Source organism: Oncorhynchus kisutch, linkage group LG4 (assembly GCF_002021735.2).
Source record: "Oncorhynchus kisutch isolate 150728-3 linkage group LG4, Okis_V2, whole genome shotgun sequence".
NCBI classification, from domain to species: Eukaryota; Metazoa; Chordata; class Actinopteri; order Salmoniformes; family Salmonidae; genus Oncorhynchus; species Oncorhynchus kisutch.
The window spans coordinates 17,012,578-17,031,556 of NC_034177.2; the positions used below are offsets into that span (position 1 = coordinate 17,012,578).

The following is an 18,979-nucleotide window of genomic DNA, read 5'->3' on the forward strand; positions in this document are numbered from 1 at the left end:
CTGCACTCACGCACTGTACAAAATATATGAACCCCCCCCACCAGACACAGTAAGTTGCTAGCTAGTACTGGCGGGAATTCTTTATAACAAAATGCACAACAAATATTCTCCAAAAACCGCTGCATCTTATGTGTGATGTTCGAATAACATTTACAAACAATTTCATATAAATTGTACATTTAAATCATCACTTGAGAGTATAAAAATCACTTTTGATGTACAGTGCTTTGCAACCAATAACTTACCGCTGGTTTGGTGCTTGTTCACTGGGACATCCCCCCTCGTAAGCAAGCTACGCAAACCAGCCAATAAGATGCCATGTTGAGTAGGTGAAGGCAAGACAAACTCAAACCAAAAACCCATTGGCTTAACAATAAAGTGGCAAGGGGAATCACCAATATAACCCTGTTACACTCCCCCCCTACTGAATTCCACTTGCCAAGAAAAATAACAAAATACAAAACAGCACTGTGCAAACATACCAGATACAGAGACACACAACATATGTACAGAATAATCAAGAGAAAAAATATATATATACTACCTAATAGAGATATAGAGCTGTGTATATCAAGGATGCAGACCCTGCTTTAAATCAGTCACTAAATATTCCAGTCATTAGACTATTCTCCTTGAGAATTAGAGTGAAAAGCGGTTGATCAAACCCCTTAGCCCTCATAGGTAAACATGCCTGTCACATGTTAAGTACACTCAGTGACTTTAAAACATCCAAGTAATAAAATAAACCACCATAAGAGACTTTATCATATGTCACATTACCATCCTGCAACCTCTAATCACGGTCACAATGATGTAAAAGCAAAACAAATAAAAGATGTCAATACCATTGACCCTCTATTCACATATTTAACCTTCAAGAGCTAACTTTCTGCTGATTCATAATCTCAATCAGTCTTGACACTGGTTTAAATAGCCTTCCTGCCCTTGACCTAATATGACCCCGACTACCTTCAACTGCATAAGGGGTAACAGTGTTGTGTACTGTTGCAATAGTGTGTCCGTCAACACAGTCAGTACGTAACTGATCAGGTAAGGAATGGTCCGCGTTTGGTAGGTCAGTACGGATATCGTAAGCAGACTGGTCAATTAGCTCACTCACTACACTGTTACAGTCTCGGTCAGATTCTTGAAGACTCTCTGATCGAGGCAGACCTTCCAGCTGCAGTATATCATCCACGGAATCCAAAGGTGGAATATCCTGAGCATCCAAGGATCGCACATCACCCTCCAGGCTTGTGTCACCTGTTCCTTCAGAAGACAACTCTGACACCCACACTCTGGTTCTGCACTCAGCACCATCATCCACTGCAGTGTCCATGGCAGCTGAGACCACTAGGCTGTCATTCATGTCATCAGACTCTGTTAATCCAGACATGTCTGTTCCCTCCTCAACAGCAGCATGGGGAAGAGGAAGAAAGTTGACTGGCATTATCAGGTTGCGATGTACCGTCTTCTCCCGTCCAGTGGAGCTGTTCTGAATCTTAAAAGTGTGACTGTCAGCATTCAATCCAGTGACAAGGTAGACAGTATCCTCCCAACGGTCAGCGAGCTTCCGCTTTCCCCGCTCCCCCTTGTTAGCCAGCAATACTCGATCCCCAATCTCCACTGGTGCTCCTCTGACTCTTCTGTCATAAGGGTCAGCATGCCTCTTCAACTGCTTCGCTGCAGATGCCTGTGCTGCATTCATGGCTTCTTTCAGATCTCTCCTCAAAGACTGAACAAACTGGTCATAGTCGACAACTTCTGGGTTCTCTATGACAGAGCCAAAGACTATGTCAACAGGCAGTCTTGGCGTCCTCCCAAACATTAGCAGGAAAGGGGCAAAGCCTGTGGTCTCGTGGATTGTACAATTGTATGCAAACGTAAGGGACTTCAGCGCCTGAGGCCATCTGTGCTTTGCTCTCGTTGGCAGGGCCCGGATCATGTTTCCCAAAGTCCTATTCATCCTTTCGCAGGACCCGTTCCCCATCGGATGGTACGGCGTGGTGTGAGACTTCTGAACGCCTGCAACACTCAACAGTTCGGCTATTAAAGCGCTCTCAAAGTTGGCTCCCTGGTCTGCGTGTATACGGCGAGGCATCCCGTAGACACAGAAATAGTTGTTCCACAACTGATGAGCTACTGACTTAGCAGACTGGTTCGGACACAAGAAGGCATGAGCTAATTTGGTAAAGTGGTCAGTAACAACGAGCACATCCAAGGATTTGTTTGAAGAATCTTCTGCAGACCAGAAGTCTATGCACACTAGTTCAAGAGGCTCAGTTGTTATTATGCTCTCAAGAGGAGCTCTTGCTTCCGGATCAGGAGTCTTGCTCACCACGCATCTCCTGCAGCACTTCACATAGGCTTTTACCTCCCTCTCCAGGCCATGCCAGAAGAACCTCTGTCTTGTCAGGTAGACTGTTCTCTGTTGGCCCTGGTGGCCAGCTTCATCATGGACACCCTTCAACACCATTGCTTTCATGGAGGCTGGAACCACATACAGATACTTTTTCCTCTTTGTAACCACATTCTTCGAAACACGATACAGTACACCCATCTTCATGGTCAACTTGTCCCAACTTCTGAAAAGACCCAAAACCTCAACACTCTCATGGGCACGCTCTCTCCGGGATGGTCTTCTCCCCCTCTCAACAAAGAAGATGACTTGGCTGATTACGTTGTCATCACACTGCTTACTCATCAGTAGGTCGTGTGGCAGAACATCGACATCGGTCTGCTCTGATGGCATAACAGCCTGTGGGAGCTGTGGCAACAGCAGTGCATGTGAGCCCACTTCACCCACCCAGCACCTATGTGAATGAAGAACAGCTGCAACTTCATGTCTTGATAAAGCACCAGATGGGGAGGTCAACAGTAGCCTGACAGCTAATGACCACTTTGTTGGAGTCAGAGGCTTTGTCAAAGGGGTGGCTGGACCAGCGAAACACATATTGCACTCTGTCTGTGCGCACAGCGTCGGCTTCAGCTAGTAAGGTCTCGTACGGGACCCTTGTCAGGCGATGGAGTGCACTGGGTCGTACGAAGGGCTCTCTGCTCAAAGCATCTGCAACAACATTCATTTTTCCAGGGATGTACTTAATGTCAAACTCGTACGGTGCCAGCTTGGCGACCCATCTCTGTTCATAAGCATCAAGCTTTGCTTTGGTCAGAATGTATGTCAAGGGATTATTATCTGTCCATACCGTGAACTGCTGTCCCCGTAGCCAGTGGTGGAACTTGTCACAGATAGCCCATTTCATGGCAAAGAACTCGAGCCTGTGCGCAGGATACCTCGACTGTGCATAACTGAGGGACTTGCTCGCGAAGGCTATAGGTCTCGCGGTAGCTCCCGGTTCCTGCACCTGAGATAGCACAGCACCTAAGCCATTGCTGGATGCATCCACCGAGAGTAGAAAGGGTTTTTCGAAGTTGGGGTGGGCCAACAAAACCTGGTCCAGTAAGGCTTGCTTTAGCTGGAATAAGGCCTGTCTGCATTCTGTTGTCCAGTCGGCAGCCGTCAACTTCCTGACAGGTGAGCTTCGCTTCTTTTTCCAGCGTGGAGCCTTGTGTCCAGTAGTCAATCCAAAGAGAGGCTTTGCAATGGTCGAGCAACCTTCAATGAACTGTTGATAGTACACCACCATCCCAAGGAATGACCTCAATTTCTTCTGAGATGGAATGTCAGTACCATCTTTCATCAGATCAGCTTCTGTTACTCCTGTAATGGCCCTCACCTTCTCAGGGTCTGTAGCTACACCATCCGCACTAATGATATGCCCCAGAAACTTCACAGACCTCTGCAGAAAGTTACACTTTTTTGGCGCCAACTTCAGGTTGTGAGCCTTGAGACGCTCAAAAACCATTTCCAGGCTCTGTATAGCCAGATCTTCAGTGGGCGCATAGACCAAGACATCGTCAAGGTAACACAGCAGACTAAGAAAGTTCTGATCCCCAAAGATGTTTAGCATCATCCTCATAAAGGTTGCGGGACTATTACATAACCCCTGTGGCATTTGATTGTATTCATACAATCCAAATGGCGACGTAAAAGCTGTGAATCTCCAGTCATCCTCATGCACTTCCACATTGTAGTAGCCAGAGGTAAGGTCCATTGTCGAGAAAAAGGCATTTCCACCTAACGCAGCCAGCGCGTCAGCCTGGTGAGGGAGTGGGTGGGCGTCTTTGATGGTGCGAGCATTGAGCAAACGAAAATCAGTACAGAGTCTCAGGTCTCCAGACTTCTTCCATACAAGGACAAGGGGAGAGGTGAACTCACTACTAGACTTCCTTATGATATCACGTTCTTCCATCTCATTCAATGCTTGTTTGAGCTTCTCATAATGATTTGGTGAAAGGCGTCGGTAGGGCATCCGAAAGGGTTTCTCATCACTCAGTTGAATGCGGTGAAGACATCCGGAAGCTTTTCCACAATCCAACTTGTGCCTGGAAAAAATAGATTGGTACTCAGCTATGAGCTGGATGAGTTTCTTCTTACCAGCAGGAGACACTTGACAGGAGGAGACATCAATATCAGTCACGAAAGACCTCAGGATCGCTTGAACTGTCAGGTCCGTCAGTATTGTGAAGTTGGCTGGAACCATCAGTCAGTGTCAAGTCATCTTGGCAGTCAGTGAGTATATCAGCCGTTCTCTGCACTTGCTGCTGTAAAGCTGCTGATGAACCATCATTCACACACGAACAGTCAAAGTCCTCTAGAGCCATGCAAGGAAAGACATCGGCTAGAGTGGCGTTTCGTCTCAATGTCACTGTCTTCTGAGAAGGATTTATCACTCTAACAGGGAGCCACCCATCCCCCCGCAATAGAGGTACTGTCCTCCCTACCAGTATTGACCTTGGTGTTGACCTTGAACTGCTGGGCTCAATGACAACAGCACTGCCAGCTGATAGATTCTGAGTGTTTCGTAGTCTGCCCCAGACTAAGTGCTCCTGCATAGGCTCTAGAGTCACAGCCCCTTTTAGTCTCACAGTTCCAACTTTGTCAGGTACTTCACTGTCTCTCCATCTCTCCACATTAGCCATCATATCGATTAGCTTGCTCTCCTCACCCCCGTCACACACAGGAGTATAAACCCTCTTCCAGAGATCTCCATCCGTCTTCAGGTGGCGAATCAAGTGCTTTAGGAGATTGCTGCCCAAGATGAGGTCATCACTCTGGCCTTCAACCAACTCTGCAACTCTACATCCGTACACCTCCATCTCCAGCTCACATACTCCCAAAGGCCTCGTCTTCAACCCACCACAACCAACCAAGACTACCTCTGTAGGACTCAATGATGGACTTTTCAACACTCCTGCATGCAACAGTTCAGGTAAGACCCTAGAGCTCAAGGTACAAGCCATGGATCCACTGTCAAGCATAGCTCTCACTTCCACTTCTCCTCCTATTAACACCTTGGCATAGAATAAATCATCATACGGGGAAAGTCTCTGTGTGTTCTGCATTATGATACTCTTCTCAGTCTCCATTTCGTCACAAACACTTTTATATACAGACTCCAAATCAACAGCTCTCACTGATGGGGACTCTACAAAAGGCCCAACACTCTCCCCTTCTACATGCAGGCCTACTAGTTTTCCGGAAGCTGAGCAATGATTACTGTAAGGACTCCACTAGCTGTGCTCAGAGCTGCGGCCTTGGGGCACTGAGAGCGTGCGTGGCCAGCTACATGACAAAGAAAGCAGAGGTGATTGGCCCTGCAGTGAAAGTAAGTATCATGTCCAGCATCCCCGCACACGTTACATGGCCCATTAGACTTCACTTTGCTCCTATTCCCTTTTTGGAACTTATGGTCAGACTGTTGTGGCCTCTGCTCCAGCACACGCTCCAGCATTGCAAGGATACGTTCCATCGGCTCAGCTGAGCCCTGAATAGTCTGGGCTGGGTAAGGCAACGTATTGGGTACTTCCATGTGGGTTCTCACAGCAGGCATGGTGATCGGCATGACAGCGCCAACTTCCTGCTTCATTGTTGCGATGGCTGGGGTCAACTTCGATAAGTGAGAGTACCTCCGCTCCCTCCTGTATTCATCCAGCCTCTCATGAACATCTGCAGCAGTCCACTGCTGTAATGGCTTGCACTTAAAGATAAGCGACAGTTCAGCATTAGGGCAATGTCTGATGAACATGACTGTGAGCTCACGAGATGGGTCTTCAACACTTTTTTTCTGTCTCTTTAGACAATCTTCAGCAACCTCCATAGCCCTGTTCAGTCTGAGCCAGTATTCAAATGGTTGTTCATCAGTCAGAGGTAATGTGGCATAAAAGTCAGCAAGGGGCATGCTTGAAAAAACAGTGTCACTAAAATGTTGTTTCAGTATGTCAAAGATGGGACTCGAGCCTTTAGATAAATCAATGGAGGGATTGCTGCGTATGCCAACTTTAACAACATCGCGGGCCCTTCCCATAAGCCTGCCCATAACCTCAACTGCTTGGTCCATCACAGACACGCCCCTCTTACGCATGTAAACCATTACCATATCCTCCCACTCATGCACTGTGCACTTTTCAGAGCCATCCCCCCAAAAGTACACCGGTTCCCTGATATCAGACTTCAATACCAGGTTCAGGCCTGACACATCCATACCCCTCGAGCTGCATACACTCTCCATAACATTGTCCCCAACTTGTCCAACATTTGCCTTTGACTCCAAACAGGAGGCAATGTTCTCCCCAATGGAATGACCAATCTGCTGTACTATGTCTGCTATGAAATCCATGGAGATCTCCCCACTCCCTGTATTTGGCAAAACTCTTTCATACACATCCTTGGGCATGTCCATGGGTAAACTATCATCAAAACCCTCCAGTTTGGGCATAGGTGTAGAAGTAACTGGAAATTTGGCTGAACCCCTACCAACAGATGGTGACAGATTAAATGACAGGAAACCCCTACCTCTCCCAACACCTTCCATTTTAACAATGGGAAATCAACACCCTAATAAAAATGTAAATAGCAAAACATGTATATATATATATATATATATATTTTATAAACCTCACGTCAAAATCTAACCTATATCTAGTACACTGGTAAAACTCAACCTACTTATATCAGATATACATTACATTATGCAATTAAACAAGTACCACAAAAGTTATCGTTTATCTGTGGAGCCTCAGCCAGAGAAATCATCAATTTCGATAAAACGTTCTAGTGGCGCCCTCTTGTGGCGAAATGCGATATCGCCATAAACTGCACAAGCAACGTCTTATCTGATTCTTCAACAGCAACCACGGCGAAGTTCTGAGATGGAAATCCAGCGAAGGATAATCCGATCCAGAAGAACGGTCACGGCACCACTGTAACAGTACTCGTCTTGCGTTGTGTACAATCAGTCATCGACACGGAACTCCAATATGTAGCACCAGTCATGTAGCTTTATTCGCTGGTTTGGTGCTTGTTCACTGGGACAGTTACCAAAATAATACAATTACAATATACAATATAATATCTTTAACAATGTACCTGTTAGGAATGGTACAAAATTGCACGTCATGCACTGCACGTCTCACCATCCAACTCTGCACTCACGCACTGTACAAAATATATGATATATTTAAATGGGGGAAAAAACACAAGTATACAATCTTAAATAAATTGGGTGTGTTTTATTGTATTTTGTATTAAACCTTGTCTTAATACTGATGTACATTATGTACATTCTTACTCAATTTTTACAAAACATTTTAGGTATACTAATGTTTCGCAAAAATACACCTCGAATGTTTACACCCTGTCATAAACCATCTATTCATCCACAAAAAAAAAATCGGGAGTTAACTGTAAACAAAAAGCCATACAAATGGAATATGAATAGAATATGGCTATTACCCTAACTTGAAATGGTCTGCCACCACAAGGCTACCATCTGCAACGTGACTTGGGTATCACGTTGACTGTTTTTTTTTCTTCAAAAGCACCGCCCCTTGATTACAGCAGTAGACCTTCCCGGTAGATTTAAATGAACAGAAACAAAACAGCACGAGAACGAATGGAATAAAGGACGGAAAGCAACCACAAACAGGAACTGATCTGTTCTCGACTTTTAGTAGGTACAAGGATTATTTTCACGGGCTGTATAACGATTATTGTTCGTGTACAACATTTCATTTTGTGAAGATGAGACTAAGGTCTCGAAGTATTGCTGACCCTTCATCAGCACAGTTTAACGGTCGGCGGTCCTCGAAGAGAGCAGCTCCGAGCGTAACTCCGGAAAAGGTAAATCGATGAGCTTGTTTTGACCAAATATCTTGGAATAAGCTGAACTTTGAATGCGTCATACGCATTATCGTTGGCTTAAAACAAATTTGCTAGCCGAATTTGCTAACTAGCTAGCCGATTTGACAACCGTAAACAATGATGATGGTGTTGTAGTAGCTAGCTAGAAAAATGATCTTCGTCGCTAGGACACTATTTTCACGCCACTTCGATACAGATACGACCGGAAGTGGTTTCTTGGCAGGTTATGAGAACATTTTCGCTAACCCTAACCTTTTTCCTATCCTGACACGTTAATTATCATAACCTGAATATGTTCATTCTCAACCTACTGCATAAATTATCCTGACCTACTACGAAAACGTTCATTCCGGTTGTAGATGTAACGAAGTGGCGTGAAAAGAGTATCCTCACTTGCTGGCAAAATTGGCTAACTACAACGGACAATGTTACAATGGGTTCTTGTTCACAGTTCAACTGACCAGTTGGCCACCCTGAATGTATTTTTCGTTCTTACCCAAAACTATATATGCAATATTTTATTATAATTGAACATAACCTGTCTGTAATATAAAATGGTGACTCATGTTTTTGTTTAATTTGACAAAGCATCACACTGGCTTTATCATCAACTCATGTTGATACAGGCAGGTAGTCCTGTCTTACATTTCGCTTGAAATAGCTCCACGGATGTAGTGTCTGGCAGAGAGGATACAGATTACCCATCACAAGTAGGTCGAGGGGGAAGGACTTGAACTAGTATCTATGTCGCCCATGCGCTCTGTTTTTACTATCACTGTAGCTAGATGTTGTTAAATGTCAGTATACACACTGATTGATTGAATTGAATCCTCCATAGGACAAAGACTCATAATAATGTGGTCATTAGTAGGTCAGTTGGTAGATTATGGTGCTTGGAGCTCCAGGATAGTGGGTTCGTTTCCCATGACCCCCTGTACATACTATGTACGCATGACTGTAAGTCGCTTTGGATAAAGCCTTTTTCATCAAGGTTTGGGTCAGTCTATGTGAGACAACTTGCAGGTTTTTATACTAGTGCCCAATACTTTACTGACATACAGTTGGTGGGGGTAATTCTGATCTGTTTTATGTGAGCTTTTAGCTACTTTTTCAGACTGTCACAATTATATTTTCTGTGTGTAGGATGAAGATGTACAACAGCCAGACAACCAGTCACTCTACTCTGATGATGATATCCCCACCACTACAAAGCGCCCTCTTGTACAAGGGCGTGGGAGGAAAAGGGTGGCAGCCCCTGCCTATGAAGATGGAGAAGGTACCCATTTATTTTGGTGAATGCAATTGCTCTATTGTTTATTTCAAGATGTCAACTAAATACTGACAATCATTCTGTATTCATTTCTAGATCTGGGCTTCAAGACCCCCATTAATGTGCGCCATCACCGGGTGCTGTCGGAGCTAAACCCCTCCTCTCCCCTCAATTCCACTATGCGAAATATCTACTCTCCCATGGTCCGGTTCCTCACACCTACCAAGGAAAGTAAGTACCTCAAAGGTGGATTGGATGGGCTATGTTCGAAATTGCGTACTTGCACACTATTTAGTAAGGGATCCCGAGTGTGTGTGTTTTTTTGCTTTTGTATGTATTTTACAAGTAGGGCAGGCTGCCTGGAAGGCCAGGGGCTAATTCATGGGTGTGCAGTGTTTGTGCTCAGATAGAACTATATTGTGTAGAACCGAACAGACATTCTTTTGTCTTGGAGAATAGGCCATCATGGTTTGGCACTTTCCTGAGTCCATTGGGTAGGCCTATTTGTTTACAGAGAAACTGTCACTTTCGGTTTCTAATAAACAAACTACTGTATAGGCTAGCAAGGACTTGCATGTGATTATTGAGGCAAGAGTAGATGAGGTCAGCACAGTAATGGCTCAATTGGTCCAGGGTGAATGAGTCTTATTCATTTGAATCAAGGCTGTTTTTTTTCTTCTTCATTTTTTAAAATCTATTCAGATGCGAGAACCCCCAGCAGTGGTGATGTGATGAGCCCAGAGCAGTGTGTGTTTGGCTATGGTTCCATCAGCCTTCTCGCTGGAGATGAGGACAATGATGACGTTTTCAGCCCGTGGGTTCTTCTATTTTTTTGTTCTTGGTTCTGTGGAATGATTATAAGGCTGCATGCCATAACATATTATGAAGTACAATGATGAAATACTTGATGAATTAGATCACCTCAGGATCATCTTAGGGCTATGTCATAATGCAGGATCAAAGAGTTACCAGCAAACTGCCCATTGGTGTCAAATAACTCTGATAAGATAATCAACAGCTGGGCATCTAAAGAAGCTGGCCAGCCTGGCCAACATAATTGTTCCTGGTTTGTGATGCACTTCTGCTGAAATAATCCACTGCCCATACTTGCTGTCCTAATGTCTGTGGTTCTCAAGGACTCCCTTTTCCTGAAAGTAATTAATCCATTGCACTGTTGTATTTAGCTTTACCTTCATCAAGAACATTCCATCCAAATCCCAGCAATCCAAACCATGCATACGAGACATCCCACCTAAGACGAGGAGTACACCCCAAGCCACTCTAGTTTTAGATCTGGTGAGTGTTGGGTTTACCTTTGAGATTAGTGACTAATCAAAGCATTTACTTGTGTAATTCCCATGCAAAGTATAATATATATTTTTAGGCGGGTCTGGTTTACAGTAATATTTACTTAGTATATTAATGTATCAGTAGGTTGTATTTCCATGATGATTACCAAGTTATATTATCATTCCATCAATTAAACACTGGGGTACCAATTGCTTGGATATTTTTTGTGTTCTAGGATGAAACGCTCATTTACAGCTCTCTGAACCGGATTGAGGATGCAGAGTACACCTTTCGCACATGCTTTCAGGACAATCAGTACAAAGTTAGTGAATCAATTTGTTCATTTCAGACTTATAAGGCCTCAGGAAGGCAGTGATAAGGGCTTTTATCCTTTGCTTGAATGACCAGTGTTTATTTTTTTAATAGGATGAATGTCTGTCTAATGATGGTAACATAAAATATTGTAATATTTTAATTCTCTTACCTCAATAGGTCTACATGATTCTACGACCACATGTGAAAGAATTTCTGGAAGTCATGACAAAACATTTTGAGGTATGTTTTGTATTTGTTGTTATTATGTGTGCAGTAGCCATGTGTTTTTATTTTTGCTACATGTTTAACTTTCCCCCATGTATGTTTATTGTTAAGAAGCCAGTTAATTGAATGACTCAAAAGTGTTTTTCGCAGATGTTTGTTTATACATCGGCAAAGAAAGAATATGCAGGGAAAATACTGGACATCTTGGACCCGAAAAGAAGGCTGTTTCGGTATGAAAGTAACATTTTTTTACTTTGGTTGCTGTCCTTTTGCAATGCTTGTTTTGCTGTATTGTTGTAGTGATATTGCAGCTGCAGAGTTCTGTGTACCAGAGACAGGCTGACAATCTCATCTACTTTGAATAATTTGAGGAATAGATTTCAGTTGATATTAGGTTGTACTTTAAATGTGTATAACTGATATCTCCTTTTGTACACACTGTATATATCATGTACATAACTGATATCTTCTTTTGTAGACACCGTTTGTATCAACAGGACTGTACCTGTGTTCTTGGGCACTATGTCAAGGATTTGGGCGTACTTGAGAGGGACCTTGCTAAAACGGTGGTTTTGGACAATGCTCCACACACATACCCCTACCATGTGTGTTTACTGTGATGTTGTTCACTTAATTATACAATGCATATTTTTTTTCTTTGGAAGCAGAGTGGAGTTTTATTAAATTTCCTGCTTTATTTCTGCAGCTGATGAATATGCTTCCCATCAAGAGCTGGTCTGGGGATAAGGAGGACAAAGAGCTTCAGAAGCTCATCCCGTATCTTGAGAGAGTGTCCGGAACAGTACGTTGACAGTGTTTTGCTATCCCACCGCCGGTGGCATACAAAGTATTATTTTTATTAAATTGTAGTGTTTCTTTTTGTTGTTGCAATTTCCATAATTCACGACCTAGTTAGGTGTCTTCTAGGATTAAATCTCTTTTGACAAAACCAACATCACACATGCAACAGAGATCTCATTTGGGAAGTGGGTATGCCCCTGGGGTGTGGAAAAAGCTGAAAAACTAACCTTGAGTCATTCTTAAACACTTGGCTAGTATTCTACAAATACCACAAGTTAAAGCTGTTATCGTATGTTTGGAAATGTAATTCAGAAAGACTGTGCCACTACTTGTATTCCACAAGAAACAGCACCAGTGTTCTACAAAATAAATAGTGAATGTTTTTACTAACTTGACGGCACCAATCTTCTGTAGGATGATTGCCGTGAGGTACTGAAGAGGAGGACAGACCACTTCCACAGACTGCTCTCTGAGGATTGAGAAAAGGATTCTGATCATCCTTCCATAAATGTTTTAATTGCAAACATGAACTATATCTACTATTCTAATCCTTCTGTATAATCCCTGAATGACCAATGGGTTCCTGATAGTGTGTCAATTTAAAATGCAGAGATTCCCAAACATTTCTCACTCAGCCCAGCAATAAATTGCTAATAGTTTAAAAATGAACTATTTGAATATAATGACACAACTTCATATGTTCTTCATACTTAATAATCCTAATTTATTGACAAATCTTTTTTGAAGCTGTTATGTAAATATTATTCTATTTTAGTGACATGATTGGATTTTTCACCTCAACAAAAGCCAGAACAAATTTATCTGTAAATAAAAAAAGAACTTAAACCATGCTGGTCTTTTTCAGAATCATTTGAGAAGTCTCCGATGAATTTAGTCTTATTTGTCTGGTTGACCTCGTGCACGAAAATGCACATCTCCCTTTACGCTTGTCAAACTAGATTCTGACACTACTGCTTACATCTGCACTGGGGTCGGACAGGCTTCCTGTTTAGATTAAGACACTATGGAGCTGGTGCAAGATATAGCTCGGAAAACAACTCAATCCAGGGGGGAGAAATGCGTTGTTCTCCGAATTGTCCCATTATCCAAACTTACACCGAGACTCATTAAATGGCTGCTAGTTTAAGTAAACTGCTATTTGTCCTCATTCTAGCTATCGGTACCCACCGCAGTCATTGCGGAATGGCACATAGCGTTGAACAAAGGAGCTGATTAGCTGACACAGCCATTCCAAAATGGCTGCTTTAGCTTCTGTTACTTAGCATGAAGATGGAAAGGGCCATTTTCTGGAAAAACTAGGTCATTCAATCTCGAACTAACAGTTGGGATAATGGGACAATTCGGAGTACAATGTATTTCTCATCCCTGGGAATATCTCGCTCCGGCTCTATGGTGTCTTTATCTAAATAGGAATCCTGTCCGACCCCAGTGCAGCTGTAAGCAAGCATAGGGTCAATCTATTCTGGCTACCTTTACACTATAGAAATGTCATGTGTCCTATGACTTCCATGGTTAGCCTATTTGTTTTGTTTTTGTACATGGAATTTTGACAATACATTTTTACCCCAAGAATGAATATTCAGAAACTAAACTTACCCCTCCCATTAAATGGACCTTTCCACCAAAGCTATAGTGGAATCCTACTCTAATGCCAGTTTCCCCCACATGTGGCAGGAACACAAAGACTGCTATTGTCTGCCTATTCTCTTACCTTTCTAAAGTTTCAACATGCTTCACAAATCAGTCTCAGTGGTTGGCACCTGGTCACCTTTCAGTCGACACTAAGGTCTGAGTGGGTTAATTTCATACTGCTTTTGGAAACCTGTCTAGGGTTTGCAAATCTGAGTTGAAATAACTTTGCATGTGATTTGTTTTTAATTCTCTGTGTGTCCCATAGCACTTTACGGGAGGCTGATTTATTTGATTATCAACTCCAGGTTGAGGCTATCCTGTTTAAGTAATGTTTTATTTTCTAAATATCTGGACCAAACAGCAGAGCCCCAAACCCCCCCGGTGTATCCGCTTTGGATTTATTTGCTCCATATGGTCTGTGTGACATGGTACCCAGAAAGTGTGTGGGCGGGGGCTTAAACGTAGTATTTTGTCCGTCTTGAAATTTGATTCAGAAGTTGAGACTGTATACCAGATTCTAGAAGACAAAAGTTGGGGGAAGGAAAAAATAACGAAGAAATTGAAACAACAGTAATTCTGCATCCCTAGAAAAAGTAAGTATATTAAGCATCTTTTAATCGAATAGAAGTGTGTAGGCTACTTTCTCTGTATGGATTTTGACTGTATGTCCATATGACTATGTATAAACTAAGCTATTGAATAGTGGCTTCATCAGACCTAAATGATGAGGCTATCGTTTATATTGCTCCTCTTGTTATTATTAGTAATTTGATATGGGAATATTAGATGTATGTATTATTTATGACCAATAAACGACCACTTCAATCATCAAGTATCCTATTAAAAGAAAAATGGTAATATCCTAATCAATGAATGCAACTGGTAACAATTAATCTGCAACAGAACAGCAAATGCACATTTTCTCTTGTGTGCGCGTTCCGTTTGTCAATTGGTCATTTCAATTCGATGCCTCACTTTCCAAAAGCTGCACAAAATGTTATGATAGTCTAGTAAATCCGTCTTTTGTTTGGAGAATGAACCCCAGTCGTGACGTGTTTGGTTTAGTTGCGTGTCAGTCCTAAAATCAGACGACGAGCCGCCCTCCACGATTGGCGCTGCCCCAAGGGCCGATTCCAAATTCAATCCCCAGATGTTCATAATACAGCCTGGCGCGAATGGGGTGGACCCTTTGAACCTCGCGTGCGGAGATGCAAACAATATCAATACGACCGATATTGTCATGTTATTGTAGGGTTCACATAGTAAATGTGAAATTGTCTATCTGCAGTTATTTCTGTAGGCTGTGCGACTATGACGGGGCGTCAAGCCACCAACCCAGAAGATGGCAAAGAGATTGACAGTGTGAAGGAGTCCATCAGTGACATCATCAATCAACTGCAGGATATTGACCCTGCCAGGCTGTCATTCTCTCCATTCCTCGACCTGGACACCCAGATCTCTTTAGCACCAGTGTCTGACAGTCCTGAATCTTCAGTGGAGGAGCTCCACTCCTCTTCTCACTCAGTCATGGGCTCTCACCACTCCCTGGAAGCCCTGCCAGCTGATCAAGTTGTCCGTAAGTGATAAATCGAACAAACACATTTTTTGAGTGCCACTAATTAAACGTGCAGATTGGGTGACATTCATTATTCACAACATTGAACATATGGTGGCAGAAAGATGTTGATTATGCTTTGTTTTCTACAGAGCTTGATTCCTGCCACCAGCAACCCAGCGAGGGCTTCAAAGCAGAGCGAAGACCGCAAGAGGGAGTTCAGGATGGAACTATTTCAAGTCCGATTGCTCTTGTGCAGAATTTGGAAGACCCGGTGGAAAACTGCATCAGCACTCCAAATCTAGCCTCTCGCAGAGACATTCCCAATGGCACAGACACACAGAGATGGAGTCCAGAATCCAACAATCTGGAGTCCACCATTGATGAAGGCCAACCGTTGCTCGGCTTGCCACCGGAGAGCATAGAGTTGACTATGTGGAGTTCCCAAGATCAAGAGACTTGTGAGGCTGTCCCAGAGGTGGCAGACAAGAGACTGTGGTGCTGCTGCTGTAGATGTTGCCAAAGTGGCCGTGTTCCTGCTGTGTGCTCAGTCCTGGCCTCCCTTCTGATTACTGCAGGGCTTCTCTATGCACTTTATTTCTATGTTCCCATAGATTCCCCAGACTGCCCTGACATGGTCAGCCGCCTCACTTTCACACTTTGCTGCTGTGCCGTAGCTGCAGTCCCCATCTTGTTGGGTATGTCTGAATAATTGTTTTCATATGCGACTCAAACAACACAACTGTCACACTGGGCAAAGACATTAGTTCAACATCTAGTTTAGATTTAAATTTGGTTGCTGTCAACAAACGTGAAATCAAAAAAAATCACGTAATTGGATTTAGGTAAAAAGTTGGGTGAAAAGATGTAATCCCCTTACGTTGATGACTTTTTGCAAATCCAATAATTTTCCCACATTGATTCAAAGTCATCATTTTCTTTTTTGTTGAAATGACATGGAAACAATGTTGATTCAACCAGTTTTTGCTCAGTGGGGTGCGTTTTATACTGAGCTCTACAAACCTACTTATTTAGTTGGAGCAATCAATCTCCCAAAAAGCTCTTGAATGCAGTATTAAGTTATTTTAGGTTTTCTAGTAGTCCACGTCTCATAATTTGTCTAAGGCTTAGTCTTTGTCAACACATTCAACCTCAAGGCAATGCAAGTCTTACTGAAGCACTGGCAATTTCCTCCCCTTTCTTATAAATAGCTTAACATGGAAACTAGAATAGAAAAGATGAGGGTAACTAGTTCTCCAGTCTCCTGGGCAGTGTCCCAATAGTTTCTCATTACTTTCCTCATCTCCTTTTCTTTCTACTGAAAGGACTTGACTGTATTAAGCAACATGGCTAAAAACAAATCCTTTCACATATTTGGCTTTCAAGTGTTATTAGTCGAATGTTCAAGCAGAAACGGAGGGTAATTATCAAAGACTGAACTAAGCATCAGTTCAAAAGCAATCAGTTCAAAAAACTAGGATGCTAAAGACTCATAATGCCAGACAAAGTCAAACAGACCATTAGGTTTGTGTTGTGTTTCTAAATGTGAATACTAAAATATCTATTACTCCCCCTCTAGCTATGCTGATTGGTGCTATGTGCCAGTTCTGCACTGGATCTTTAAATCCAGCTGAGGCTCTCCATAGAAGACCGACCATTCAGCAGCTGTTTGTCTCTGCATCTATGGAGCAGTTGTTTCTCTACGTTCTCAATCTGTTGGTTCTGGCTACATTCCTGCCTCAAGACCAGCTGCGGGTGGTGCCCATTTTGACTGGCGTTTTCGTTGGTGGGAGGTGAGTGGTTTCAAAGTCATTGATTGCTCAGTGAGTGAAAAGAGTGACGTCTCTAGAATGGACGGCAGGTAGCTTAGTGGTTAGGAGCATTGGGCTAGTAACAAAGGTTATTGGTTCAAATCCCCAAGCCGACTAGTTGAAAAATCTGTCTGCCGCCCTTTAGCAAGGCACGTAACCCTTATTGCTCCAGGGTGCCCATGAATAATGGCTGATCCCTGGCTCTGACCCCATTCTCCAAGGGTGTCAGGGGAGTGGGATATGCAAAATCAAATATCCGATTCACACATGCACATGTGTGAAATAGGACAAATGTAAGCACCTAATTATTAATTATTATAAAGCTGAACATGTTTTAAGTTTATCCTCATTTTATTCCTATAGGCTTATCTACTGGCTCTGCTTCCACATATGTAGCCCCTGGAGAGGCTTTGGATCGGGGCTCACTGTTTTCCCACTCCTTGCCATGGTGGCTTTCAATCTGTACTGTCTGTACGACTTGAGCCTCAGACAGCTGCTCTTTGGGTCGGAGGACACACTCTATTATCAGACCACCCCTTCATCTTGGCCTCTGGAGGTGTCACAGAGCTCCAGTGGCAAATCAGATAGTGTCATACCCACGGACATCTTGGAAACTCAGTAAGGAGGAGAGCACTGTCCCTTATAACTTAAAGAGAAAGCTTAGAACCCAGAAATAGCCCATTCCTGTGGTCTGAAGTTCAGCAGAGCTTCACAGAATGCCACTAACCTCTAAGTCTGTAAAGGCTTAAGTTGTATTTTGCTCCTCATATACAGGACCTTTTTATGTGGATTCATGCTTATTATCTGAAATGCAAGAGCCGTTCCTCCCTTTAGTTGTGGAGGAAGTCTTTGAACAATGTTCTACTTCTAAATGTGTGTCCTTTTAAGCTATTCTAGTGCCTATATTTAATGTTTTGTGAAGTACTTTGACTTAAAAGTTATAATTGCAAATGGATGGATATTCTACCAATTGATGTGTTCTTATAAAAACCACTGAATGCAACTTGGGTCCCAAATAGACTTTTATTTTATCCATCCAAAAGTTTGTAAATGATACTGAAGTAACAATAAAAGCTATTTGGAAAATAATTTATTCTGTTTCTCGACAGAATTTTATTATTGGCTACTTTAATGTTGACTGAAGCGAGTCAAATTCCTCTTGAAGTGAAGTATTGGGAATGTTGGTGTTGGGAATGAGATGTTCTCTCGCTGTTCTCTGCCTGGTCTTCTGTAATACGGAAGACCACCATCTCCACATCCCTAGCCTCCTCACTGCTGCTATGACTGGTGCTGCTGTCCACTTCGTTCCTGGCAGCGACACATGGTAGGAACACCCTGCTCACCATCCATGTAATCGCCCACATGATGCACAAAATCACCAGCGGCCCTCCCATCAGGATACCAAGAACTGCTGCCGTCCGCTCCATGCCACTGGTCACTTTACCTCTGTGGTCCCAGGGGTAGACAGGGGGGCTACAGGTACCAAGACGAAAATCCAAGATAGAATACGGAGGGCAGTCCAGACACTTTGTGTCCTCTTTCCCAAAACAAGTGTGGCAGTTGTGATGGCAGGGTAAGCATTTCCGATGGGAACGGGTGCTGTTTCCATCTGACTCATAGTAGTGAGGTGGACAGGACATTAGGCAGATGCTCTCAAACACGTACAATGGGTAGACACACTCTAAAAAATGAGGATCCTTACTTGGTTAGTAACATTTTCAAACTGTCTTATAGAATGTGACATTAAAGTGTGCAACGGTTTCATTGTAAAATATAGTGAACAAAAATATTAAAAT

The 18,979-nt window shown here is 43.0% G+C and overlaps 2 protein-coding genes across 3 annotated transcripts; both read left to right on the top strand.

Annotated features, from left to right (window-relative positions):
* The first annotated feature begins 7,899 nt into the window (after positions 1–7,899).
* Positions 7,900–13,014, top strand: ctdspl3 (CTD (carboxy-terminal domain, RNA polymerase II, polypeptide A) small phosphatase like 3). 2 transcript variants are annotated; one of them, XM_020480352.2, is made up of 11 exons: positions 7,900–8,242; positions 9,407–9,539; positions 9,630–9,764; positions 10,236–10,347; positions 10,718–10,829; positions 11,059–11,145; positions 11,316–11,378; positions 11,514–11,593; positions 11,842–11,968; positions 12,070–12,165; positions 12,579–13,014. In XM_020480352.2, exons 1-11 carry the CDS (start codon positions 8,144–8,146, stop codon positions 12,642–12,644), a joined length of 1,110 nt encoding a protein of 369 aa, XP_020335941.1. In that variant the 5' UTR covers positions 7,900–8,143; the 3' UTR covers positions 12,645–13,014. The 2 variants fall into 2 exon arrangements, with proteins under 2 accessions (XP_020335941.1, XP_020335942.1); XM_020480353.2 differs by having other exon boundaries at positions 7,942–8,242; positions 11,842–11,929.
* Positions 13,015–14,252: 1,238 nt separating this feature from the next.
* On the top strand, positions 14,253–18,272 carry LOC109888606 (transmembrane protein 79). The gene is made up of 5 exons (XM_020479767.2): positions 14,253–14,410; positions 15,106–15,393; positions 15,525–16,070; positions 16,952–17,165; positions 17,547–18,272. Exons 2-5 carry the CDS (start codon positions 15,129–15,131, stop codon positions 17,803–17,805), a joined length of 1,284 nt encoding a protein of 427 aa, XP_020335356.1. The 5' UTR covers positions 14,253–14,410; positions 15,106–15,128; the 3' UTR covers positions 17,806–18,272.
* Positions 18,273–18,979: the final 707 nt, after the last annotated feature.

What these genes read in the sequence shown, in the direction of transcription:
- ctdspl3 (XM_020480352.2), top strand. Translation starts at nt 8,144, where the DNA reads ATGAGACTAAGGTCTCGAAGTATTGCTGACCCTTCATCAGCACAGTTT. An exon ending in CGAGCGTAACTCCGGAAAAG is followed by an intron (nt 8,243 to 9,406) that starts GTAAATCGATGA and finishes TTCTGTGTGTAG; the next exon opens with GATGAAGATGTACAACAGCC. An exon ending in TTGAGAGAGTGTCCGGAACA is followed by an intron (nt 12,166 to 12,578) that starts GTACGTTGACAG and finishes AATCTTCTGTAG; the next exon opens with GATGATTGCCGTGAGGTACT.
- LOC109888606 (XM_020479767.2), top strand. Translation starts at nt 15,129, where the DNA reads ATGACGGGGCGTCAAGCCACCAACCCAGAAGATGGCAAAGAGATTGAC. An exon ending in TGCAGTCCCCATCTTGTTGG is followed by an intron (nt 16,071 to 16,951) that starts GTATGTCTGAAT and finishes CTCCCCCTCTAG; the next exon opens with CTATGCTGATTGGTGCTATG. An exon ending in GGCGTTTTCGTTGGTGGGAG is followed by an intron (nt 17,166 to 17,546) that starts GTGAGTGGTTTC and finishes TTATTCCTATAG; the next exon opens with GCTTATCTACTGGCTCTGCT.